This window comes from Mustela nigripes, chromosome X (assembly GCF_022355385.1).
Source record: "Mustela nigripes isolate SB6536 chromosome X, MUSNIG.SB6536, whole genome shotgun sequence".
Lineage (NCBI taxonomy): Eukaryota > Metazoa > Chordata > Mammalia > Carnivora > Mustelidae > Mustela > Mustela nigripes.
The window spans coordinates 112,417,866-112,444,784 of NC_081575.1; the positions used below are offsets into that span (position 1 = coordinate 112,417,866).

Genomic DNA, 26,919 nt, shown 5'->3' on the forward strand with positions numbered 1-26,919 from the left:
GAATAAATGGACAGGTCCACGCTGCGCAGTGAGAAAAAGCAGCTCGATGAAATAGGTTTGGCGGAGGGGAAAAAAGCATTTTCAACTGCAGCCATATATGAGCTCCGTGTTCAAAAGAAAAACACATGTACAGGCGCAGAAGAGGAGGGAAAAAGACCTAAGCACTGCTCCGTGTTAACATTCTCACTAGGGGCTAGGATTACAGGTGATTTCCATGTTATCTGTACATTTTAGGCTTTCTAGGTTTCTACACTAAACACACTGATTTTTAGAGAATAAAAAGCATTTTTAAATAGGCTCTGGCCGGCTTGCTAACCCATGGAGCTCAGAGCCCTCTACGACTACGCAGGTAGGAAGCAGCCGTCATCATAAATAAGATCTGCAGTCCGTGAAGAACAAAGTACGTTTATTTGCATTTGGGGCTCTGGAGAGTTCGGTCTCTGCTGCCCGACCTCCTCCTGCCGCGACTCCTGGACCTAGAGGAGCTCTGGCTCCGGCTGCCCCGGCCGCGGCTGCGGTCCCTTTTCCTTCCTCTGCTTCGGGAACTGTGCCTCTCGCGGCTCCCGGACATGTGTCTGTGAGACTTCTTCCCCCGGTGACCGCTTCTCCTTTTCCTCGCCGCTTCCCCATTTCTCTTGTAGGAGTGGGACGGACTAGGGCTTCGTCTCCGCCTGGGCCTCCCATGGTACTCCTCGTGGCGGCCCGTCCTCTCTCTCCTCTCCGAGCCCTTACCCAAGGACGAGCCCGTCCGCTCGGGAGACAGGTAGATGTCTCGGTTAGCTTCCCAAAACTCATTGTTGGGATTTCTGAACACGTGCAGGAAGTTGCAGTGTTTTCCTCGAGGGCACTGTTGTATCTCAAACAAACCTGCAACGGCACAGTGAGGAAACAGCATTTACCGCCAGGACTCCAGCCTTTCCAGAGGGTTCGCTGCCGATGGGCAGACGCGCCTGACCTATCTTCTCCTGCGGCCTATATGGATGGACGTCACAGCTCTGGCTCCCAGAATTTCAAAAGGAAAAGCTCTACCAAACGGCACTGTGAATGGTAACAAACTGGAGGTTTTCAGTAAGCTGGGTATCCTGTCCCCCGACCGGATGAGGGGGTGGAGGGCGACAGAACACACGGTGACCACATGGGGGGGGGGGTTGGCGTTTCCCCATCCCACTGATGGACAGTGTCGAGCCCTAATTAATCCCGAAGAACCGGCCCTTGGGAGCCCCGGGACACGGTGCTCTGAGAGCACGGTGGTGGCAGGGCCGGACTGCTGGCCAACAGGGAGCCTGTGAGAGGTGCAGGGCTTGGCATTCTCTTTAGACTTTAAGAAGATGGTTAACATTGGCCTAACGCTTTTAACTTTGCCAAGTGCTTTTAATATGGAAGATCCTTGCCACGGTGAAATCTATTTGAACCACTTCAAGATCCTCTTGACGCTCTCTAACTTTTTGAAAGTCCGTAAATTCCCCAAATATGTAAAACAGTTAGAAGTGAAATCTCTCCATATCACACGTTATATACGGAAGGTCAAAATCGATCAGAGTCTTAAATGTAAGACATGAAACCGTACAACTGTTTGAGGAAGACATACAAGTAAAATCTGCATGATGCCAAAAGTACGAACAAAAAAACATAGGGATATAAACAGATAAAATGGATTTCATCAAAATTATAAACTTCCGTACTTCACAGGACATCATCAAAGTGAACAGACAACCCACAGAATGGGGGAAAATATTTGCCAGTCATATTTGCAAGAGGCTTGTCCGCAGAACGGGTCAAACACTCTTACAACCCGATAATAAAAAGACAACCTAATTAACAATGGGCAAAGTTATCTAAACAGACCTCTCTCCAAAGAAGATACACAAATAGCCAGTAATGAGGACACATGAAAATTGTTCAACATCATTAGTTACTAGGGAAAATAACACAAAGCTGTTATTTAAAAAAAAAAAAAAGTAAACTAGTCTCCTGCTTCGGGGGAGCCAATGTCACATTCAGAAGTATCTCACTGAAAACCCATTGGATTCCCAGGAACTGACAAAAATAATTGCCTTCAGGGAAAAAAAAAAAAAACCAGTTGCATCTCTTCCAGCCCGCAAACTTACACGTTTCAGGCATAATGGTTCTTCTGCTTTCCAAAGCAAGGAAGTCTAAAGCCTTTGTTCCCCCTTCAATAAATAGTTTTTGAGTGACAGCATTCATTAAGACCAGGCTGCCAAAGATAAACACTTGGTAAATTAGAGATTTTTTTTAAATTAGAGGCTTTAAGCCAGCAAGTGTAACGCCAAAAAAAAAGCAAAGGGGAAGAAAAGTGCACCCCCTAAGGCACGGACAGTTCCACCTCTTTGCTTCCAGAGTCGATCGACAATAAATAGTTTTTGACTAAGCCCATGAGACAGAAATACGAAAATAATGAGGCCTTCCAGAGGGCTGGCTACGCCAAGGACTGACTCATTTCTTGACTTGCCGGCCGCAGTCCGATGAGTCAGTCTGACTGAATGCGCCCGGACCGGATCCTACGGCCATAATCAATCTCCACTGCACGCAAGCATGTCTTTCAAGCAAGGCGGGAACTGTTAAAGCACTTTAGGCGGCAAAGATGACAGAAAATCCATTAGGGATAAAGATGGGGGGAAAAACTCAGCTTGAGTGAGGGGGTCCAATGAGGAGAGATCACTTCCGACGCTGCAACAAGGAAAAAGGCTCCCCAAAGACACAGGTCCTCGGGCTTGGCGAAGTTTTGAAGCCCTGGACTGAGGATGAGGAGATGGGAATTCCGGCCCCAACTCTGTCACGGATACACTGTAACTTCTGTCACCTCATCCAGACAGTGACCCACAAGGTCCACAGAAACGTGAGCTACTTTATAGAACGATCTCTGCTCGTCTAGTTCCTGAGACAAAAGCCATGTTTCGCCCCTTTAAAAGATGGTTTTTTGGGGTGCCTGGGTGGCTCAGTAGGTTGAGCATCTGACTCTTAAGCTCAGCTCAGGTCTTGATCTCAGGGTCGTGAGTTCAAGCCCCTCACTGAACTTTAAAAAAAAAAAACAACAAGTTTTTTCTCTTAAGAATGTCCCTTTACACAACAGTGGAAGCACTGGGGTAAAATCATCATGTTGTATTTTACCACAAATTGCCATTTTCCATCGGGTCACTGGGCAGAATTCGCACTGAAGCTGCCGTCCTGCATACCATCGTCCGTTAAACAGGGAAAGGGCTGCTTGGCATTCTTCTTCCCTTTAAAAAAACCAACCAACCCACAAATTAAAGGATGCCTTTTACAGCAACTGTCTATTATGGAGATGACCCCTATTGTTAACTAACCTTTTTATTAGTTTACCATAGGACCACCAAGTTCCCTGCTTTAGTACTAGGGAGTCCTCATGAGAGCATTCAAGCTCCTGAAAGCTCACAATTTATTCAGGAACGCTTTTTCCTAACCCTCCCTGAGGTCCTGATCCACGGAAATCAGCTTGAGTCAAAGCTGCTTAAACCAAGACTGGACCATTAAAAATGCACAAGTGTCTTTCCACTGTCAGAGCCACTCCTTTCTTAGCTAGGACTGCTCTTTTTCCTTATTACAATGGTTAATTTAACCCATTAGCCACAGATAAACAGCATGGCCCAGGTAAACAGCAGGACAAGCAGAAACGCTACACCAACTGCTGTCTTAGAGGGCTGAATGCATGCCGAGATGGCCCGGGGCTTCCGTTTCTGGCTCGTTCAATGTATCCTGTTCTATTACCCCTTTTCGGTATGTATTTTAATTATTAAAACTATGTAAGTAAAAAAATAACCATCGTAAAAGATTCAAAACTATGTAAGTACACAACAAATGAAATACAAATGCATTTTCAAGTCCCTTCTCTATGTATGTCTATATTAGCCCTTAATATTTATATTTTTTAAAATACCATGCACATGAAAGCTATCTATTTAGTGGGGGAAACCTGGACAGCAACATAATTACAACACTACCCGAGACAAAGTGGTAAGATGTTTATGTTCAGGATACTTACGATTGATACTGAACATACACATTGCCCCTCAGATGAGGTTCCAAGTTGCAGCTGACCTAAAGAGCAATGAAGAATTTGATCATGAAAAAAAAAAAAGAAAAAAAGAATGGAAAAGAAACCCTCCAGTCATCATAATACACTTTGTCCAGGGTGGCACTACCAAAAGCAGTTCTCATTTGAAGATTCCTAATACCCCTCCCCGGTCTATGCAGGGCTTCCGCACGCAGCAGAATCTGGATCAGCAGACATGAAATGCTTCACACATACGTAAAAATACAGAGAGCAAAAATCAACAACATGTCCAGCCCCCAGGTTCAAGACCAACGCTTTCCACTTTTGACGAAGAACGGTTAAGTACACAAAACATTGAAGCCCCCGTCGCAAGCCTTCCGCCTATGCTCCTTCCCCATCACAGGGATGACCACGAACCATCCTGAGGCTGGCGTATCCTTCCCGTTCCAAAGGCAAACACACAGACGGATACACATGCACCTGTGTGCACAGACACCAACACTCGTATCCGTGTGTACACAGGCAGACACACATATGTCACACACACACCATCAAATCCTATGCATACTATGCATAGACGTGTCTCTTATGAATACACGGGTATATTTATGTAAACACATGCAAAGCAACTTGTATATATGTACTGATAATGTAAAGTACTGCTTCATACATTTAAAATTTTTACACAAATAATGTATATCTTTTTGCACAGTATCTTCACAGAAACATAAGGACTCATTTTAACTGTACATTGGATATATCAAATTATCAAATTTATTTATCTACTCCTCTAATGATGACTATCCAGGATGCTTCCAATTTTTCATCAACAAACAGCACTGCAGGCCGCATTCCTGGACATGTCTCTGTGGGGAAAAGGAATTCTCTAGTATGCATAACCAGGAGTATCAGGGCGATTTATAGGTTATACGTGCTTTCAACTTCACTAGGTATTCACAAACTGCTCTCTGAAGTGATTTTACTAATTGGTATTTCCTCATCCACTCCTGGTATTAACAGAATTTATAATTGTTTTTACCTGGTACGTGTGAATAATCTCATTTCATATGCACTGTTCTTACTACTAGTTAGATTGAACATCTGCCTTCAAAAATGATAAATCTGGACAAACAGATCAATGGAACAGAACAGAAAGCTTAGAAGGAAACCCATGATTATATGGTCAATTAATCTATGACAAAGGAGAAAAAATACACAATGGGTAAAAGTCTTGGTATTTTGGCTTTTATAAATGGTGCTGAGAAAAATGGTCAGCTACATGCAGAAGAATGAAACTGGACCACTTCACTACACCATACACAAAAATAAACTCGAAGTGGATTAAGGACCTACATGTGAGACCTGAAACCATAAAAATCCTAGAAGAGAGCACAGTGATTTCTCTGAGGCTGGCCCTAGCGACATTTTTCCCTAGATAGGCCTCCTGAAGCCAGGGAAACAAAAGCACAACTAAACTACTGGGACTGCATCAAACTAAAAAGCTTCTGCACAGCAAAGGTGACAACCAACCAAACTAATAAAGGCAACCTACGGCAGGGGAGAAGATATTTGCAAATGACATATTTGATAAAGGGTTAATATCTGAAACATAGAAAGAACTTCTACAACTCAACACCCAAAAAAACAAATAATCCCATTAAAAATGGGCAGAAGACATGAACATTTTTCCAAAGAAGATATCAAGATGCCCAACACAGGAAAAGCAGCTCAACACCCCTTATCATCAGGGAAATGCAAATCAAAGCGACAAGGAGATGCCACCTCACACCCATCAGGAAGGCTAAAATCGAGAAGATAAGAAACCAGCAGTGTTGGCAAGGATGTGGAGAAAAAGGAACCCTCGTGCACTGTTAGTGGGAATGCAAACTGATGCAGCCGCTGTGGAAAACACTAGGGAATTTCTGCAAAAAGTTAAAAAAAATAGAATTACCGTATGACCCAGTAATCGCACTACTGGGTATTTACTCAAGGACTACGATAACACTAATTCAAAAAGATACATGCACCCCTATGTGTACAGCAGCATCATTAAGAACAGCCAAATTATGGAAATCGCCCCAGTGCCCATCAATAGATGAATGGGTAAAAAAGGTGTGGCATATATATCCAATGGACTACTACTCTCAGCCATGAAAAAGAATGAAATCCTGCCATATGCAACCTGGATGGAACTAGACTGTATAATGCTAAGCGAAATAAGTCAGAGAAAGACAAGTACAGTGATTTCACTCATCTGTGGAATTTGAGAAAACAAGGGGAAAAAAGAGAAACTGAAAATAGACTCTTAACTAGAGAACAAATGGGACGGTGGGGGGAACAGGTGAAATAGATGAAGGGGATTAAGCGTACACTTTCCTTGATGAGCCCTGAGTTATATCAAGTATTCGGGAATCACTATGTTGTACACCTGAAACTAACACTAGATGTTAACCATACTGGAATTTTTTTTTAAAAGGACAAATCCGATTTGTTTTTATTCAGTGGTATAAGAAGGTCCTCAAATATTGATAGAAATGCTTAGCTTTTATTTTCAAAATGAATCTACAATGTTACAAATTTGTTCTATAGTATTTTTGTTAGAGTACCCCAAGAGAGGCACAATTTGTAATGATCGTTTATAACACCATCCTTAGAAGGAAGACTAATGACAGTTTATAACACCACCCTTGAAGTCTTAAAAGGCCTTGGGAGGCCACGTCAGTTACACCAGTGACCTTAGAGATCATTCAATCCAGTGGTTCCCAAGGACCTATTAATTTTCCAACATGAATTCAATGTTTTGGAACTTTTCCTACTAAAAATCTACCGAACAACTTTCCATTTGTAAATGCTAATGTGATTAGCACGAGCTTTGCTGATAAAATTCTAAACGGAAGTGGGGAGGGGGGACCAAACCACACCGTGGCTAGCAGGTGCAGCCTGTTCTAAGCAATGATTTCCACTAACCAGGTGGAAGTTCTAAAGCAGCTCTATCGCTGACGTCACAGAAGCAGTACAACGTAGGGACCCCAGGAGGGAAACCACTGATGGGGTCCAATTCCCTCCCTTTCGGGAAGAGGTAAAGTGACCCACTCGGGAGCACAGAGCTAGTCAAACCATGAGGACCGCCCGGCTGGCCCCGCCATACTAGTATTTGCTGCTTACACTGAGAAGCGGTGTGAAGACCGGAAGGTGCGTGCAACAGAAGCAAGAGGTAAAAGGGAAAGAAAAATTTTAAAAGATTTTTTCCTTTTTTTAGATTTTGAACTCAGGGGCTCCTGCATGGCTCAGCTGGTTAAGCATCAGCCTTGAGCCCAGGTCCTGATCCTGGAGTCCTGGGATCGAGCCCCGTGTCCTGCTCCCTGCTCGGCGGGGAGCCTGCTTCTCCCTCTCCCTATGGCCCTACCCCAACTCCTCCTGCTCCTGTTCTCTCTCTCTCTCTCTCTCTTTCAAATAAGTAAATAAAATCTTTAAAACAATAAAATAAAAATTGTGAGCTTAGTGGACGGAAGTATAGTTCTGCGTTTCACGACTGCTGCTGGGGGCTTAGCAGCCACTGTTCCTCGCTGTTCCCGCTTTGCCCTGTCACTGCCAACTTGCAGAGGGAAAAAACCTCGTGATTTTATTCTTTTTTCCCTTTCAAATTATGGGACATTCCCACTACTCTAACAAACCAAAATCACTGCTGTCTGGACCTTATCAAGTCAGTAAGTGGGAGGCCTCAGTATGCTAGGCTTCAACCCCGGGGTCCCACGAGCAGCCACTGGTAAGTACATCTGCCTTTATTCTTGCCTTGAGGAACCTTTTCCAGTAACCGTGTACTCTCGGTGGCTCTTTTTCACCGGGTATGCTGCATCAGAAGCCACGATCTGGGGAACACTATGTTCAGTGCTGAGAGTACTGAAGGCGTAAACACACGGTCAGAAAAAGGAATCAAGGTTTCTGTTCTCGGGCAGCTCCAGAAGAGTAAGTGCCTCAATGGAAGGTGCAAGCGGGCGCCATCCACATCACGCAGCAAACTCAGGGAGTGGAGAGCTGGGCAGGGCGAGCACACCGTGGCTCTAGGTGCGACCCACCACAAAGGAAGGGAGGGGCTGCCTTCGGCGTCACGGGCAGCCTCTAACTGAACGCTGGCACGGCTATCTGCAGGACCTTACGCGGCTCGGATCTCATGCAGTCCTGCTGCCGTACCGGCAGTGAGGGCCGGTGCGAAGGGAGTCACATCTACCGAGCACCTGGGTGCCCAACTTTGGACCAGGCCCCGCGCCATCGCACACGCCCCGCCCAGGCAGACAGCCTGCGCCCTAGCGCTCGCATCCTCTAGGGCACTCTGGTGGGAAGTGAAGCAGTCCCCTTCTTCATGTGCATCGTGCACACCCACCTTGAACTGGATCACCTTCCCCACGTTCTTGAACTCGGGAAGCACGTCATCATAGAAGTCCAGGAACTGCTGGTAGGTTTCCTCTTCACTGTACTCGAGGCTGGCATCCGGGTCATAGTCATCCCTTCTGCACTGCTCCATCCCAAATGTTGTGAACATGCTTTTAATAAGGAGGGTGGGGCTCGAGGATGGGAAATTGTGTTTACGTGAACACCTGCACATGAAAGGAGAACTTAAATGCAGCACTCCAAGAGTTAGAAATTCCACATCAAAAGCCTTCTTTAAATTGGAGATAGAGACTCCAAGAACTTGCTTAACTGCAAGATAATAAACGCCATCCAGGCGTCGACCACAACCCTGGAACTGCTCTAAGACTGACCGATATATATATATATATATATATATATATATATTTATCTGTTTTTATTTATTTATTTATTTATATATTTATTTGCTCTCCTTAAGATGTGAAGTTGGGAATTATTTCCACATCCGTATGCCATTCAGCTGCCTTTGGATGAAGTTCACAAAGCCTCACACATGTAAAAGCACAGGAGAAAGGTCCGCTGACACGGCATACTGTGGTGACAGGCCGACACTGTACGTGGGACTCAGGAGGAAGGTGAGAACAATACAATCCTGGCTCTATACCATCTTCTTCTAACTCAGTGCTTAGAGATGAGGGTAATGTAAGAGTTTTGAGCTAACGGACTAGTTCAATTGCACATATGTATACGTGTCATTTCACGGTGCTCGTGACATTTTTCTATTTCTTCCTCTGATCCTAGCAACCCGTTAGGACAGTTGGGGCTAGTATTTTCTCCACTTTGCAAAGGGAAGCTGAGGCCTAGAGAAGCACTCTTACCCAAGGCATGCGGCTGGTAAGAGAGGGCCCAGAGATGGGGGTTAACCTCCAGTCTAGTGCCCGTTCACCATCTGCGACAGGACGCAGAGAATTCTCGTGTCATCAGGTGGCGAACCATTATGAACGATTTTCTTTTCGTAGTTTGAACTGAGCCAGGTTGTACCTGAGTCATTCAAGTCTTATGTGAGTCTACTTTATTCAGTTCCCTCTCCAAAAATGAGGGGGGAAAAACATACTTCAAGGTTCCAAATCATCAGTTAAAAAAAAAAAAACTGGTTAAGACAAAATTTTTAGGAAAAAAAAACAATCCCCAGAACGGAGGAAGAAAAAAAGTTAAAGAACAAGATGAGTGTTAGAAAAATCAATTGCCTCAAAATGCCGAAATGTTTCCCTCCTCCTCACTTTCCATGTCTAGGATACACATCTGTGTACCATGTGACAGCAGGGAGGGCCCCCCCTCCCCGCACACCGTGCCTGGCTCAAAGATGCAGTGTCCGGTCATAGGAAATGTTCTGTTCTCCAAAGGACCCTCCTAGATGATTCAGCAGAGACCTCGTGATGAGCTCCACCTTCCCAAGCACAGCTGCCCATGGCACAAAGAGGGAAAGTTCAAGCTGACTTCGAGTGTCAGCAGTGAGTCAGCATCTTACACGGAGAAACATACACAGATTTTAAACAAGGAACCAGTTTATGGGGGCTAAAATTCTGCTCATGGGATTACTACATCTGAATGAACCTGGCTCTACTTCCTAGGGTGTCAAGCGAGCCTCGGAGTTTTGGAACTGAGCCCGAATCTCTGTTTAGGGAAAAGCCCCACTTGGCCTGGAGACAGTCCATACAATCTGCGTCTCATCAGGGCTAGCCCTATAGCTCCTACTGAGAAGTCACCTAAGACAAGAGACATTTGGGGAGGCAATCGAAAGGTGTGATGCCAAACCTGTGTGAGTCCCAGAATCACCTGGAAAGAACTGAGATTTCTCAGGTTCTGTTCCAGACCATCTGTTAAGACCTCAGGGTGGGGAAACCCTATTTTCAGAGAAACTCCCCACTTGATCCTGAAGGTCAGCCATGTTTGGGAACCCCTGGTTTAGACTATGCTATTTACGTACGATGCAGATACTAGAATCAAGTAAGACGGCCATGAAACCACACAGTAATAAGTTACCCTAGCCCAAGGTCAGCCAATGAAACATGTGGTCTCCAGATGGCCCCTCCGGTGGAGCTAACTGACTAGACCTCTTTTTCTCTTCTGGAGGGAGCACTCACTACCTTTGTCCTTCACAGATTTCAAGGTACATGCTGAAATGGGGCTGCTTATCGTTTACTGAAGGTCTCTGTTAAGAAACATTTTCAGGAAAATTATGTAAGCAGCTGTTCATAAAACATCTATCAAAGTTACCGTCCACCTCCTTCCTCAGTGTCTTTACGCAGTATTCCACGGGACAAACATTTAGAATCTGAGGTACCATGCATTCTTTTTGGCAAGAACTAAATCTCTGCCTGGGCTGTGTTAAAATACAGAGCCAAGTGCACTGCACACTCAGAGGAACGCCCTCTCTCTTCCTTTCCATTTCTTTCATTACACTTGGGGCAGTACATTATAAGCCCTCTTTCAATCACTTCTGGAAACCAGGGAGTTATGAATAACTACTCTGAAAAGTAAGCTTTACCTTTCATCAGCGATTATGTTTTCAGGAGGGGAAAAAACACCATCACCACGGAACTCCCTTCCAAGCTGTGACTCCAAGCAGTATCAACTCCAGAAAGGTTCTAGAATTGAACCTGGGACTAATTACAAAACCAGAACCACCAAAGTAATGCTGGGGGGATGGAAGTGTCTGAAGTGACAAGCCTGAACAGGCAAGAACAGCTGTGTGATTCTGAAGCAAGTCACTGTGGCTCTGGAAAAGGGGAGCGGCTTCATTGTCTCCACCGATGGTGCTCGATTTTGTAACTGCTCATTTCATAGCATTTTATTTCATAATTCATCACTTGAATGATGAAAATACCCAAATTGCTCTCATACTTTGATAGCTGTGATCGTGAAATTTCATATGCCTATGAAATACTGTTTCCTTGGAATGACTCTCAGGGGCGTGTGGGAGAGCCTGGCAGCCCATGCTCCTTCCCGCACACTAGCACCGCCCATGCAGGACTTCTCTCCTTCTCTCACCTGTGGCCATCAAAAGGAGAACTTAGAATCAGATGACCACAGTCTTAAAATACAAGGAAACGTTAGAGATACAGCATAAACAAGGAATCCTGTAGCCAGAAAACCTTAAAGGCCATCGGGTTCAGCTACTCACAAAAATGTGAATTTATATCGAGTCTCAACTGGCTTTCACAGGTACCTCCCAAGTTTTCTTTGGTGGGGGGTGTTTAACATCCATTATTACTATTTCTTGGTGAAACCAAGCATATGTTCAGAAGATATTTCTAAAGGCAAAAGGGAATAAAATCTCTTCTCCTTTCCTTAGTTCCTAGTTCCTCAGGAGGCTTTCACTACTGACCATATCCTACAGATCCTCTCACAGGCCTTATACAACACCAGCTATCAGCCGTAAGAGGAGCTGCACATCCCACATTAGTAGCTCTCAGTCCTAGGGTGTGTGCGAACACCTGAGGACATTTCAAAAGTAAGGCTGCCCAGGCCTCAGAGATTTACTCAACCTCTGGTAGGACATAAATTTTTAAAAGCTTCCTAGAGGATTCTAACGTGTACCTGGGTTGAGAACCCCTGCTCTTAAAAAAAAAAAAAAAAAAAAAAAAATTAAAAGGCACAAGGGCTTAACTTAAACAAGAAAAGAGGAAGAGAGAGAAAGTTTGTATTTTCAAAGAAGGACATGAAACTCATGGCTTGGATAATTTTATGAATAAAATAACATGAGTGACAACATATAGTTTTCTCATTAAATACATATGAATTTGCCTATTCGTATCCCTTTTGGGATTAACAGGACCTTAAGAAATGATTAGATCTCTTCTGCAGAATGCTTAATCATTATATTTCATCTTACATAGATTCATTCACCATTATGAATTATTTTTCTCCTTTGAGTTGTTCATTCATAAATAAGCCAAATGATAAACATCACCAATGCTTGGCATATTATCAAGTATTTAAATATTTGCTTAATGAATGAAGACATCGGCACTTAGTTCTCTACATGAACGTCTTGGTTTCAAAAACGCTGAGGCTTGGGACGCCTGGGTGGCTCAGTTGGTTAAGCGTCTGCCTTCGACTCAGGTCATGATCCCAGAGTCCTGGGATCGAGTCCCACATCAGGCTCCCCGGTCAGCGGGGAGTCTGCTTCTCCCTCTGCCTGCTTCTCCCCCTGCTTGTGTTCTCTCTCTCTCTCTCTCTCTGGCAAAGAAATAAATAAAGTCTTAAACCACTGAGTCAAAAGAGGTAGACAACAGAAGTGTCTCAAAGAATAAGGGCAACCATAACAAAATGAAAATATACCAGTGACCACTCAGGCCAGGTTGTGCCATGTGCCTGCCACAGGGTCTGTGCTTGCCTTGCATCCACTCCGTGCGGCCTCACCACCTCCATCGAAGGGAGACACTGCTGGTCATCCCCATTTTACAGATGAGGAAACTAAGGCTCAGAAAGCTTAAGGAACTTGCCCAAAGGGAAAGGTGCCCAAGTCTGCTTCTGCACCCTGGCTCTGCTCCTGAGTCAGAACAGACTGAGAATGGGGAATTAGAATACTTTTCCTCACTCACTCGGGTCCTGGCTTTCACAGATACCCCTTGGGTATTGGGCACGCCAACTTCTCAAAGCCTCTTTTGCGCACAGTGTTGGCCACTCAAAAAGAAGTCAGTCAGTAAGCACATAAATAAATAAATAAATAAATAAATAGAGAGAGAGAGAGAGAGAGACAAAATAAGCCAAGCTGCTCTAGTCTCTTGAAATACGTTCTTTCCCCCATCCAAGTCGTCCCACGTGGACTCATGCAAGCACAGGAAGAAAACGAAAAGCACAAGGTCTTCATGAAGCTGTGGAAGGAATGCAAAGGAAGCTCTAAAAGAGAACCAGGCTGAGCTGGCCCAGGGAATTGGTACCAGAAGGGCAATGCAACTGGAGAAGCAGCAAGGATGCAGGCGACACCTGACTGGGAACCTTTCAAGCTCAAGCCCACGGTGCTCCCAAAGAGAGAACTAAACAACCTTGACATTCTGATTCACTGAATTCTGACATGATAAAACAAAATGAGTTACCTATCTCCAAATCTGCACGCTCCTGTTTTACTGTAGAATGGACAATTAGCTCGATCTTTCTCCATTATCCTTAAGTCCATGGGTGGCTCTGGGTTTTGCCATGTGGCACCATTTTCCAACTGTTGAAAATAACCATGACTTTTATTGGTGGTATAAAAATCCATGATAAACTTGATGTTTAAAATGCATTCAAATATTTTGGTCAAAAAATATATGGTGACTTAAGAATATACACATTTAGGTCATAACAGGTAATCGAGACTTCACAATCATCCAGAGACATGTACAGTGTCTTTCTTGGCTCCCAGTCATTGCCCAGAACCAGGCATCACCGTGGCTTCTGGGAGCAGTCACCGAGGTCTCCCTGCTGCCCATCCATTCTGAATGGGGTCAAAGGACTTGTCAGGGAACCACGCCTAAGACCCAAGGCACTCTGTAGCAAGTTCTACCATTTATTTCGGGCCAACAGTGCGTGGTGTCGCTCGCACACACTTTAAGGACTAGAAAGAAGTAGAGTCCACAGCGGGGGACTTGATACCATTTGCTTTTGTTCATCAAAAACCACTTGCTGCTGTTGCTGCTGTAAAAATCACAGAGCTGCGAAGTGATTCTGATATTCAGATGCGACCTAAATAGCTTACCACAAAATTAACATTCTACTAGAGGAACAGTTTTTAAAGAAATGTTCACTGGTCTCAAATTCTGAATGAAAGGTTTGAAAATACCTCATTTTCAGCCTGCTCCAGCATCTTCTGCACAGCTTCCTACAAATGGTGCAAACATAGGACTAATGAAAACCTGCAAGTCAGGAAAGTCACGTCTGGTTTCTCTGGTTAAGAAGCTCATGCGTAATAATTCATAAGAGAAAACAAAAACAGAAATCACACCCGCCAAAGGCTTTAGGTTCTAATTTGCTTTCTACAGCACAGATCTTCTGAAAAGCTTTCAAAGGACATATAGCTGAGAATGTTTATTCAAGCAGGACATTTATTAGCTCCCACTGCAAAACACAGTCTTATAATAGTTTGAGTAACAGTAATATTGAGCGTATTTGATCATATATACCACATTCTAGCTTTCCAGATGAGTGATATAGCATCAGTGAATTATTACATAATGCAATGCTCAGATCAAAAGTCATCAACACTTAACAGATCTTAAATTATGACATGAACATAGTAATTCAGGTTGATGAGAAAATCTCCAACTTTTCGCTAAGACAAAGAAGTCTTGCAATATACCGGTACATTCTGAGCTCACTGTCATTTAAACAAGTCTTTAAATTATTCTTGACAATCATTTAAACAATTATTCTTGACTTGTCATTTAAACAAGTCTTAAATTATTCCCTCGCCCCTTAAAGCATTACATAAAAGACTCCTCTGTCTAGCTGCTTGAGGATGCTACCCAGTCACACGGGGGACCGGGCTAACTCCACATGCTCGCAGGGCAACTCTGGTTCTTCACCCCCACCCACCCGAACGCCCCCCCATCCACGCGCCCAGTGGTTTGGACTAACAACCTAGAAGCAGAACTGGAACTCCTCTCCTTTTCCTTCCCTCCCCGTCCACTCAGTCTACAAGCCAGAGAGCCCCACTGCCTCTCCCTCCACACACCCTGCCTCTGTGTACTTATCCTTACGAAGCTCCGCCCTTGTCCAAACTACCATCATGTCCTATCTGCGACAGTGGCCTTCTAACTGGTCATTCTATTTTCACTCCTGTATCCTTAGTGCAGGCTCCCTGCTCTCTACCCTCCCCCGTCTTTATATAAAAGTTAGAAGGATCTGGTAAAGGTAGAGATACAAATTAAATGAAGTCACACCGTGCTTCGAAACGCTGCAATGGCTTCCCGTGGCACGTAACACAAAACCCAAACTCCTCCTTCCAGTCCAGGAGGTCCTGCATGATCTGACCCTGTCTACCTTCCTGACCCCCTTCCTTGCCCCCACCGTTCTCTCCTTTGGCCTCCAAGATTCAGGCACCCCGACATCTTTCCAGCTCCATGGTTCAGGCCTCTTTCCTCTGCCTGGACTCCTTCTCCCCAGGATCTTTGCACTCAGGTATCAGCTCAAACACTGGCTCCTTGACAAGTCTTCCTTGACCAGGCAATCTAAAGAAGTACATCCCTACACCGATCACTACCGCATGGCTGTTTATTTCTTTATAGCACTTAACATCACCTCACAGCACGTAAAATTATTTTTTTGGTTACTTATCATCTGGCTCCCCCATCTAAAAAACTCAAGGAGAGCAGGGCCTGTGTTTTTCACTGCTCTATCTCCCTCTACTAGAGAAGTATCTAGAGACAGCAGAAACACGGACTGCATGCCCCTTTATACATGCTTACAACCTTCCTCATTTCACCTGCCTCCGGAATATCTCACCTGACTTCCTTTGAAACAAAAGCCTTAACTTTTTTAAAAGCAGCCTTGGCTTTTTCCTAATGTCAGAAAGACCTCAGTTGAGAACATTCTACTGTCAAAATGGGAATCGACTGCTCTATAAACAATGACAAGTTCCCGACAACTTCCCTGTCCCCTAAAAAGCTAGCGAGGTCTCGCCTCATCCGTAAGGCAACATTCAAATGAGGGGGTTAAAAATGTGCACTGAAGAGGTGCCTGGGTGGCTCAGTCGGGTGAGCGCCCGGCTCTCGGTTCCGGCTCACATCACGATCTCACCGGGCGTGGGATCGAGCCCTGCGTCAGGCTCCGGGCTCAGCAGGCAGGCTACTTGAGGATCCTCTCCCTCTACCCCTTCCCCTGCTCACGTACTCTCTCTCACGCGTGCTCTCTCTCTAAAATGAATAAATAAATCTTTAAAAAAAAATTGCATTGGAATTCACTGATGACCTGAGACACAAAATACAAAAATTTGTGGAGGCTGCTCCTACCCTATCATGACTAGGATATAAACAAATGCATTTTTAACTACCCACTTTGATGCTATTCAAACTTGGGAATATGATAGAAAAGATACATCCTGAGGACTCAGTCAAGGAATGATGAGCTGTGGGATCTTGGAAATAAATACACTGTGTTAAGGAATAGCAGCAAAATAAACCAAAGCAATCTTTAAAAGACACTGAAAGATACATACACATACCTTATAGACTCTTTTTTTAATGAGGAACTACATGTTAGCTACAATGGCCTTTATAGCCAAGTAGGAAAGGCAGTCACGATTTAGCAATAAAAAATATTTCCTAACTCCTCAGTATTGGAGTTCCTGATTTTTTCAGTCCATTCATTCTTGCTGACATGTTATAAGCAGTTAAATGTCTTATTAACTCAGTGAGGATACCACACAAAGTATTCTCTAAATGGGCCAACCCTTATAGAAAAGAAGCTCAGAAAAATGGTTTGGTGTGAATGTAAAGAGCTAGAGCAAAAACAACATTTGCCCTAGGCTGGGACAAAGCGGAAAGCAGGGGCCAGCTGCCTGTTTTTCAAAATAAAACAACCAAGTTTTACTGGAACACAGCTACAACCATTCATTTACATATTACCTAAGGCTGTTTTCATGCCACACCAACAGAGCTGGGTGCTTGCGACAGAGACCATACACACCATAAAGCCCCGAATTTTTACTCTCTGGCCTTTACAGGGCAAGTCGGCCAATGCCTGGTATAAAGGGGCAGAAGGGTAGTTAAAGGCAAAACTTAATTTAAGGTATCTGCCACTGCACAGACCCAGAGAAGAGATAAGGGAACTCGAGCGTGTATCTGTACTAAAAACAGGACTCTTCCTAGACGGGAAAATGAAGCCCAAAGGCTGATATGCTTCCAGCTCATTCTTTAGCCCCATCCCACACCGTATCTGTGCACCAAGAGGATACGCAGTGCGTTTACCCTCCTGTGACAGGAATCACCTCTCGTTCTCTCTTCTCCTGTAGCTTCTGTTCCTCCTCTTCTCTCTCTCTTCTTTGCTGCTCTTCCCATTCTTCCTTTAACTTTCTCTTTACCAGAAAAAAGAAACGGTAATTCTTGTCACTTACTTCTTGAAAACATTTAACATATGGGGCAGAGAAATGAAAAACTTTGCCACTGGTAAAATGCGTACTACCCACTTTAAGTTCAAGACCTATAACTCTTACTGGGAGTTATTTGGGGTTAACTAATTAGCCAGCCATCAGACTAATACCGTACCTCTTGTTCTTCTTGCCGCTTTCTAGCTGCCTCTTCCTTTTCCTTCCTTCTTCTGAATTCTTCTTGTGCTTTCTGCTCCCGAAGCAACCACGCCTCATGTAATTTTTGCCTATAATGTAATGATGTAATCAAATAAGAGAAACGAACACTAATTTACAATTACATACACACAATGATAGCAAAATGACATATTTGAGAATGATCAAGCTATCACGAAAGGTATTTTCGAGAAAGCAGTTCAGTGGAGGGTAAGAGGATCTCTTCCTAGAGGGTAACAGCTGAAAATCCCTACTTCTACACTTTCTGTCCGTGACATCTTTCACACAGGAACAAGGGCACTACAACTTGCCCTTTAGGCTGACCATCAGGATGTTTAGGCGTCAATAAAGATCCCAACAAATCTCAAGGCCCCATCTAGCTTTTCACGTTCAGAAGGTCCTACCCTTCCCCTTCTATGCATTTTACAGCAGCACCTGGGAGACCGCGGTACTCTGTCTTTGCACTGCTCCTGCAGGCAGTTAAGAGTCTGCCATGGCTTGTCCCAAGCACATAAACTGCTCAAAAAAGGGAAACAGAACTCTATCTGAGCAGGTTTTACAATAAAGGAAGCTACAGGTTTTGTGACAAGGAGTTATACAAATAAATTAGCAGCTGTCTAGTTTATTTTTAAAAATGACCAATTACAGGGTAATGCTACCTTAAAATGGCAAGTGTCTCAGACATCCAATACTGAAATTTCTAGCTGAAAGATGGGCTCCATTTCTTTACTTTTTTTTTTTTAAGAGCCCAGCGTGGGGCTTGATCCCAGGACCCTGGGAGCCAAATGCAGACGCTTAACCAACTGAGCCACCCCGGTGCCCCCTGATGAGTTACATTTCAAAAGTTCAAAAGCCAATTGGGTGTTTAGAACTTTGATTGCATTTTCCCACTGAATTTGTAAAAGGGAAGTGAAATATGAGAAACAGTTTTGTATTACTTCAGCAACATTAGGCGTTACATAAGGTTTTAGTTGTAGTCTGGGGAACCGATTCACAACTTCCAACACCCTATGGGAAAAGAGATTTCACTTCCAGCGACGGATTTCAGGATCCCATCTCTTCACCATGGTGGAGGCGGGCACATCGCATCGGTCAATGGTCCCGTGCAGGTTGTGGGTTATGTACAGATGTTTCAGTGTGTAGAACTCTGACTTTTTGGAGTCTTTTGAAGAACACTAATTATACATAAACCAAACCAAAGCACATATAAATCTAAGACCTCGAAAAGAGACAATGCCGACAGAGCTGCAACTTGGGTAACTTGATATACTGTTGAGAAGCAAAACTGGAGACCTCCACACACACAGCTCGGTCAGACCCGGGCACTGGGAGGACCCGAGAGGAGTGTCTAGCACGGCTTCCAGCAGTGTCGGGCCGTGCCCTCCGGCTGACCCCAGCCCCTCCTCTCCCACGCCACTAAAATGCCTGCCAGACAAAGCTGAAAGCTGCTGGGGAAATGGACTCTGCTCTAGCCAACACAGGACCACAGGCCCCTGCCTTTGCTTTCTTACAGGATTTACTAAAAATGGCTTATAATTGTGATTTGGTCTCTCTCAAGGACCTGAGAGCCATTTCTTGGAAATGTCATCTTTAAGAAGGAGAGGGCCCCTGTGTCCCAGTGTCTGCGAAAGGCTGGCATCCTAACTTGCCTAACTGCCTGCTGGCCACATTTACCCTGACCAGCCCTTCACACATCCTCCCCCTCCCATTCCTCTGCACCCCTACACTCCTCCCGCCCTCTCCCTTGTAAAGGTGCCAATCGCCCAGCATGAATCAGAACGGAGCTCAGCTCTTTCCCCAACAGGCCGGCACTCCAATCTGTTCTCACCACTTCAACGTCTGCCTGTGCTAGTCTCTGATACTCTGCAGGTGCTTTCAGGCAGTACATCAAGCCATACAGTGTTTCCACAGAATTAATTCTGCTTTTCGGCAACACACTACCTTGCAACTGGTACAGGAACAAAGATCAAAGGAACACAAAGATCTGGTTACCTGATTTAAAAGAAGCACCTCAAATTAAATGGGAAAAGAGAACAAATGACCCCTATTTCATACCATGTATGGCATCTTCATCACAACAGAAATCTCTAACAACCAGAGAGATATTACTGCGTCTCAGCGTCTCCTATCCCCTAACACTATGTTAAGTGCATATACTTGCCGCCTCATTTCATCTCCCCAGTTCCATGAGGTAGGTACTAGGATTGATTCTATTTCCATTTTATCTCCATACTTAAGGCAAGGAAACTGAAGCTTAGAGAGAGAAGCAACTTGAGCACAGCTAGAAAGCGGCAGGGCCAGGACTCAAGGTTGTTCTGGCTCAATCGACTCCATGTTCTCAATCACTACTACATTTTCTTTTGGCATTTTGCTGATTGCACCTATTTACATGCTTAAGTGGAGAATAGGAGTGTGAATTATATCCAAAGCAGCAACATTCCCTACTAAACATGCCACTAAATAGCTAGAGATCACCTATAAAATTTTCTTACTCCTTTTTAAAAATATTTTTTTATTGTGGCAAAATATACATAAAAATTTAGGATTTTAATCATTTTTAAGTGTACGGTTGAGTAGCATGAAGCACATTCACATTACTGTGAACCATTTGGCAAACAACAACAACAACAACAACAACAACAAAAAACTACCCCCTGAAAAATACTAAGCAAGAGAAATAGAAGACTTTCATCATCTTGGGATGGAAGAGGCCTTTTATAGTCCAGAGACCATGGTCAGATATAATGATGAAAGTCGATGACGTGAAAATCAAATTATGGTAAGTAATGTCATAAGCCAAGTTAGGTAGGACTGATGACAAATGAGAAAAACATACATCACACATATGACAGATAAAGGACAAACATCCTCAATCAGTAATAACCTTGCTTACCCAACAAACTTAAAAAAATGTTTCCCAAAAGAGGAATGTAGAAGACTTAAGCGATCTAAAATAGGTAATGAAATATATTAAAAAGTATATACAAACTTGGGGCGCCTGGGTGGCTCAGTGGGTTAAAGCCTCTGCCTTCGGCTCAGGTCATGATCCCAGCATCCTGGGATCGAGCCCCACATCGGGCTCTCTGCTTAGTGGGGAGGCTGCTTCCCCCCTCACTCTCTGCCTGCCTCTCTGCCTACTTGTGATCTCTGTCTGTCAAATAAATAAATAAAATCTTTAAAAAAGAAAAAAAAAAATATATATATATACAAACTTACTAACTAGGAAATACACATTTGAAACAATGAACTGCAACTTTTCACTACAGGAACTTTAAAACTTGATGTGCCTGGTGTGAGTGAAGAAGGTATGGGGATACAGGCACCTTGATTCACTGCTAGATGGGCTGCAAACTGGACGTGCCCTCTTTACCCAACCATCAACATTTTACATTACTTATCGTTTTCCCAACAATTGCATTTCTAGGCATTATCCTGAGGAAATAATAGGACAATTACCAAGGATATATAAGCATGGATACCCATGGCAACTTTTTATAGAACTGTAAAAATATCTGAGTATAGGGGTGCCTGGGTGGCTCTGTGGGTTAAAGCCTCTGCCTTTGGCTTAGGTCATGATCTCGGAGTCCTGGGATTGAGTCGAGCATGGGACTCTCTGCTCAGCAGGGGGCCTGCTTCCCCTCCCCTCCGCCTGCCTCTCTGTCTACTTGTGATCTCTATATGTCAAATAAATAAATAAATCTTTTTTAAAAAGAATCTGAGTATAAGTAGTAAATAATAGGAAATAGAAAGTGAATGCTATTTAATAGTAAATAACCCAAATGTCCATCAGTAGAGAACTACAGATTACAGATCAAGAATAAATTATGCTACAACCAATACATGGACACTGTGTTGCCACTGAAATGGTTGAATTAGGTATCTGAACCAACACTGAAATACAGGTCCTATACATTAAGCAAAAATAAAGCCATTAAAAATGCATAAATAACATCCCATTATAGACATAAACACATACAGTACATCTACACTCTTACATTTTTAACAGCGGCTATCTTTGGGTTTGCTGAATTCACCGAAGCCCTTTCACTCTTTATACTTATTTCAATTTTTTTTTCCAAAATCATTTTCAAATTAGCAAAAATAGTGAAAAATACTCCCATTTAAGAAAAATTAGAACATCTAATTTTAGTCTGTTAGGTGGAGATTTAAATATTTTATCCAGGGTTATTTTATAAGACCTGTTTTGTACAGGTGTTATAAAGAAGACCTGTACTAGTTTGTAGAGACTTATAATATTTTTAAATATTTTTAAAAATTTCTTTCTTTCTTTTTTCTTCAAAATATATTTTTTTTAATTTATGACAAGGAGAGATAGGGAGAGAGGGAACACAAGCATGGGGGAGCTGGAGAGGAAGAAGCAGACTCCCTGCTTCTGGGACTCGATCCCAGGATGGTGGGATCATGACCTGAGTCCAAAGCAGACGCTTAACAACTGAGCCACCCAGGTGCCCCCCACCTTTTTTTAAGTAGGTGCCACACTGGGTGTGGAGATCCTGAGATCAAGACCTGAGCTGAGATCAGGAGTCAGAAGCCCAACCAACTGAGCCACCCAGGTGCCCCAAGACTTATAATACTCAAATAAAACAAATGGATTCATGAGGAAGTTCTCCGATCACTGCTGACCTTTCTATCTCCAACAGCTTCTCTTCTTCTAGGTGTTGTTCTTCAATAAAAGCATCCTCCTCCTCCTTCTGTGAGAGTCCTAAGGAAATTTAAATGTTTTATTAAATGATCCAAATATTGTAAAACCTTGATCAATGATTCAGGGGGAAAAAAGATAAAATCTAACCATTACAAATATGGTACCAATCTGTTTTTAAAACCTTCTAATAAGGGATCCAACCGACCAAATTTGAAAAAATTTTGAAACCCAAAATGAACAATAATGGTAGGTAACACAATCAATTTAAAGTATTAATTTATGGTTCCACAGTGATACTCAAAAAAGTGGTGGGGTATGAAAAGGAACATTCATCTTTACAGAAGAATGGCAACTAAAAAATGCAGAAAGACTTAAGTAGAAAAGTCCTTTTTGCAACCCACTTTAAGAACAGATTTTTTTTTTAAATGCTAAAAACACTGGTTGAAAGCTTGTTGGGAAGAAGATACTTACACCATCTCAAAACATCAGCTCACAGAGTACTAATTACAAAAGGGAAACTTCCTTTACAATGGAGCCATCAGACTGGCAACACTTTGACCACTCCTGGCAATACTAAGAGGGGAACAACCTGACATTACAGCCCCCTGATGTGGGCAGTGAGAGGTATACAGCATCAGCTTTGTAGGATCTGCCATAATAGGCATAACCTGAAGCTAATCAGGAGACAGGCTAATCGAGAATGCAGGGCATTCCACCAGACAACTGGCTTGAACTTTTCAGCGTCATCAGTCTTGGTTTGGGAAAGTTCAAGTATGGCCTGCATATCACACACCATTGAATTACTATTCCTTTACTTGGCTGCAAGTCTGATATTATGCACTTCATTCTAAGGAGATGGAGGCTGAAGTATTTAGTGGTGAGAGATCATGGTATCTGCAACTGACATGCAATAAATTCAGAAAAAAAATGTACATATGTATGTATCTATATAGGGAGAGGCAAAATGTTAAAATGTTAACACTGGCAAATCTAGATGACGTGTTCATGGATATTTATCGTACCATTTTTTCAACCTTCTGTACACTGGAACATTTTCAAACTAAGAATATGGGAGGGGCGCCTGGGGGGCTCAGTGGGTTAGCCTCTGCCTTTGGCTCAGGTCATGATCTCAGGGTCCTGGGATTAAGTCCTGCATCAGGCTCTTGTCTCAGCTGGGAGCCTGCTTCCCTCTCTCTCTCTCTCTGCCTACTTGTGATCTCTCTCTGTCCAATAAATAAATAAAATCTTGAAAAAAAAAGAATATGGGAAAATATTTTTAATATAACAACTTATTATATAATAATGATACATATATATAAATTCTTAATCAGAATTTAAATTTGGGAGGGGGGAAGGACGAAAACTGAAGTGATCCTAAGGAAATATAACAGAAGATCTCAGGCTTAAAGGAAAAAGATTTTCTATCTATCACATATGTTGAGTATAGGTCTAATCAAAGGCACACCCAGTCCTAGATAATTACAATTTGGTTTTCTTAAGTAAATTCTATTATTTTAGTACCTGAAATTAAAATAGGTTAAAAAAAGAAAGAAAGAAAAAAAATTGGGGTAAATTCTAGCTCACACAGAATAAAATCTAATTATTCAGATTATTAAATGAGCTAATGTTCCAAAAGGGGCTTCAGACACCCTGGCCCAGAAGCTATGCCTGACTGACTTAGAGAGGTATGCCTATAGACTAGGCACAGTCTAGCACAGCTGATACTCAAAAATATCTGTTGCCTGACTCATTCAACCCCTCTGTCCTCCCCAAAACAAGCTCACACTCCTCAGAAGTGATCACTAACAGTACCAGGTGTAGCATTTGCTCGATACACATACAGTCAAACATATGCAAGGACACATGTAAGTATGCTATACCTAATTGTATCATACATGTAACTGTATAAACTGGAATCACACAACTTGCTTTTGATTCTGAATGCCACCTTAACTTCTGACAAGGCAGCTCATTTCAGGCTATTTCGAATAGAGCTGGATGCTGAAGAGGCTACCTATAAATGAGAGGCCAATATTCCAGAAATTTCTACCACCCACTTTCCAACTCACTCTTAACAGCAATTCTTATAGACTATCTCCCTATTCTAGCCTTCAGGGTACTGTCTGCCCATTCAATCTGTGCTACAATGAACAGCAGTGTTTGGTAGGCCACACTATTCATGAAGCACAACTAAGAATTAGGAGTTGGAGTGGGCCAAAGTAGGAGCAGTAGTCCAGACACAAACGCTTTGACTTGGATCTGCCATTAGCCATATAATCCTGACCAAACCAGTGACTGCACCCTTCAACTCACTAAACTGCCAAGGAACATGATCTGCCTGCTTCTTCACAAAGGCTCACTCTGAAAGCACTGTGCGAAGCAAAGGGTGGTGGGGAGGGGGAATCCAATGCAATAAAAACAGCTCTAGGATTTAAGAAAGGGAAAAAAGATTAAGTAGTTAAAAAAAAAAGTTTTATTAAAGAATACTGGTTAAGTAAACAAAGGTAGCTGAGCTCATTGCGGAAGGGGGTGGACACAGAAACCAAGGGCATCAATAACTCCAACCTACCCTGTTTTTCTCTTTTATCCCGGATATTATGTCCTGCCTTTAGTGGTCTAGTTATGAATAAAAGAGAGACGCTAACACAGGCCGCAGGTAAACACCCTGCTTCTCCCATTCTGAATATTCCAAGAACCGCTACTAAAAATAAGTACTGCGCAATTCCAAGGGCAAATACAATGTCTACAGTTATGTTTCACAAGGCTAGAGAACATTGGTTACTTGAGGCCCTTGCCTGTGGACTATAGGAATCGTCTAGATACATTTTTGCAACGTATTTAAGTATCAAATCATTACAATGTATACCTATAACTAATGTGTCAATTATATGTCAAAGGGAAAAAAAAAAAAGTATGTGAAGATCTGCCTGGATAACCTGGATGGCAAAGATTATAACGCAACTGCTGTGTGATTTCAGTGCTTCCATCTGCATTCATAACTAATATATAATTTTGTAAGTTATTACTAACTTCATTCTATTAAATAAGCGGGTTTAATAGATATTTGTTAGATTCTGCCATATGAAGGACAAATGACACCAAAGCCAGTAAAAATGACATCACAGCCAGTATTTTAATAGGAAAAAACAACAACTGGTAAATAAGCACAGGGCAACAGCAGTGGCACTCCCAACTCCAATCAGTACCATAAGCATGCTCAAAGCTTGTCCCACACCATCCCCAACATCACATTAATGTAGATTTGAATTTTACTGGGTGTGTAATTTCACGTGGTTTTATAATCTTGTACATATGTCGTTTCCTAGTCAAATAAGAGTTTTATATCTGCTTTTATGCTTATGTATATACTTCAGTGGCATTAATAATAATCCGAGTCAACAAAGGGTCTCTTGTTACTCACGTTTGAGAAAAATCTGCAAAATGTCTAAACCCCTCAGGTCCTGCTGCTTTTACAAAGGAAAACATTCGCTCAATACTCACTATGTGCAAGGGCTGTGCTAGCTGCTGTAATTCATGAGGCCTGCACCTGTAATATCAGATACTTCATAAATACTTACACATAATCAGTGCTTGATTCACCATGACCTTTCTCCCCCTCTTTGGTACGTTAATATCGTTTCTGAAGTAGGTCTAACATAGCTTTACTCGGGAGGCAGCAGACGCCGTAACTCTCAGCAGGTAAGTACTTGGCTTCCTTCTGGCACTGGGGCTTCGAGTTAAGACGGGAGCGGAGAGAGCAATTTCATACACAGAAAACAGGCTAAGGAGTCGGTTACCTGAGTCCCTCAATCGAGCCAGTTCTTGCCGTCGTTTCTTTCGTTTCGCCTTCTTCAGGGCGGCCCTGTACTTTTTGTGGCTGGAAGATTGAAACAGGCACACACCCGCGTCAACGGACCGCACCGGCGGCGCTGCCTGAATGCCCCCCCCACACACACACGCCGCGCCGCGCCCAGTGACAGGAAATCGCTCGGGTGCCGGCGAGTGAAATCTTGCTTCCCGGGTCTTCATTACGGAGCACACATTTACTATCGCCTCGCCATTCCACGACCAGATGGCAGGTCCTTTCCAGCCCGCCGCCTGTTCCCCTCCTCACCTCCCTGAACCCACAGACGCCCGTGACAGTCCGGGTCGCACCCTCGGGCAGGACTCCAGCGGCAGCAGTAGCTCGCGTGCTTGGTCCAGCTCCCCTTTCCTTCCTGCTTACACATCCTCCATGTCCAGCCTCGGGCAGCTCCGTCCCCTCCTCTCGTCGCCTCATCTCTCACAGCCCCGCTTACCTTAGTATCTCAGGAAACAACATCTTGTCGGGCGCCGCCATTTTGCCAGGACCGCCACGCCCCCCAAGAGTTGACCGGAAGAGGCGGGCTTAAGAGGAAGGGCGCGGCCGCGCGCAGGCGCGGGTGCCGCGGGGACTCTGAGGCGAGGGGGGGCGCGCGTCTTCCCGGGAGAAACCGAGAGAGAAGACGCGAGGTTCCTGTAGGCGGCTCGTCTCCCAAAACTCTGCACAAACAAATGGCTCCTTCCCGAAAATTCCTACCCCTCCCTGAA

At 43.6% G+C, this 26,919-nt stretch overlaps 1 protein-coding gene across 1 annotated transcript; it reads right to left on the reverse strand.

Annotated features, from left to right (window-relative positions):
• Positions 1-385: 385 nt before the first annotated feature.
• On the reverse strand, positions 386-26,748 carry ZRSR2 (zinc finger CCCH-type, RNA binding motif and serine/arginine rich 2). Its single transcript, XM_059384938.1, has 11 exons — positions 26,649-26,748; positions 26,148-26,227; positions 22,332-22,410; positions 17,650-17,758; positions 17,373-17,459; positions 14,229-14,267; positions 13,504-13,622; positions 8,415-8,628; positions 4,022-4,077; positions 3,130-3,239; positions 386-867 (listed from the first exon to the last, which is right to left on the reverse strand). Exons 1-11 carry the CDS (start codon positions 26,687-26,689, stop codon positions 407-409), a joined length of 1,395 nt encoding a protein of 464 aa, XP_059240921.1. The 5' UTR covers positions 26,690-26,748; the 3' UTR covers positions 386-406.
• Positions 26,749-26,919: the final 171 nt, after the last annotated feature.

Coding starts and splice junctions, on each gene's coding strand:
- ZRSR2 (XM_059384938.1), bottom strand. CDS start 26,689: ATGGCGGCGCCCGACAAGATGTTGTTTCCTGAGATACTAAG. Junction 17,759..22,331: donor AAGCTGTTGGAGATAGAAAG/GTCAGCAGTGAT, acceptor ATTACATTATAG/GCAAAAATTACATGAGGCGT. Junction 17,460..17,649: donor AGCGGCAAGAAGAACAAGAG/GTACGGTATTAG, acceptor TTTCTGGTAAAG/AGAAAGTTAAAGGAAGAATG.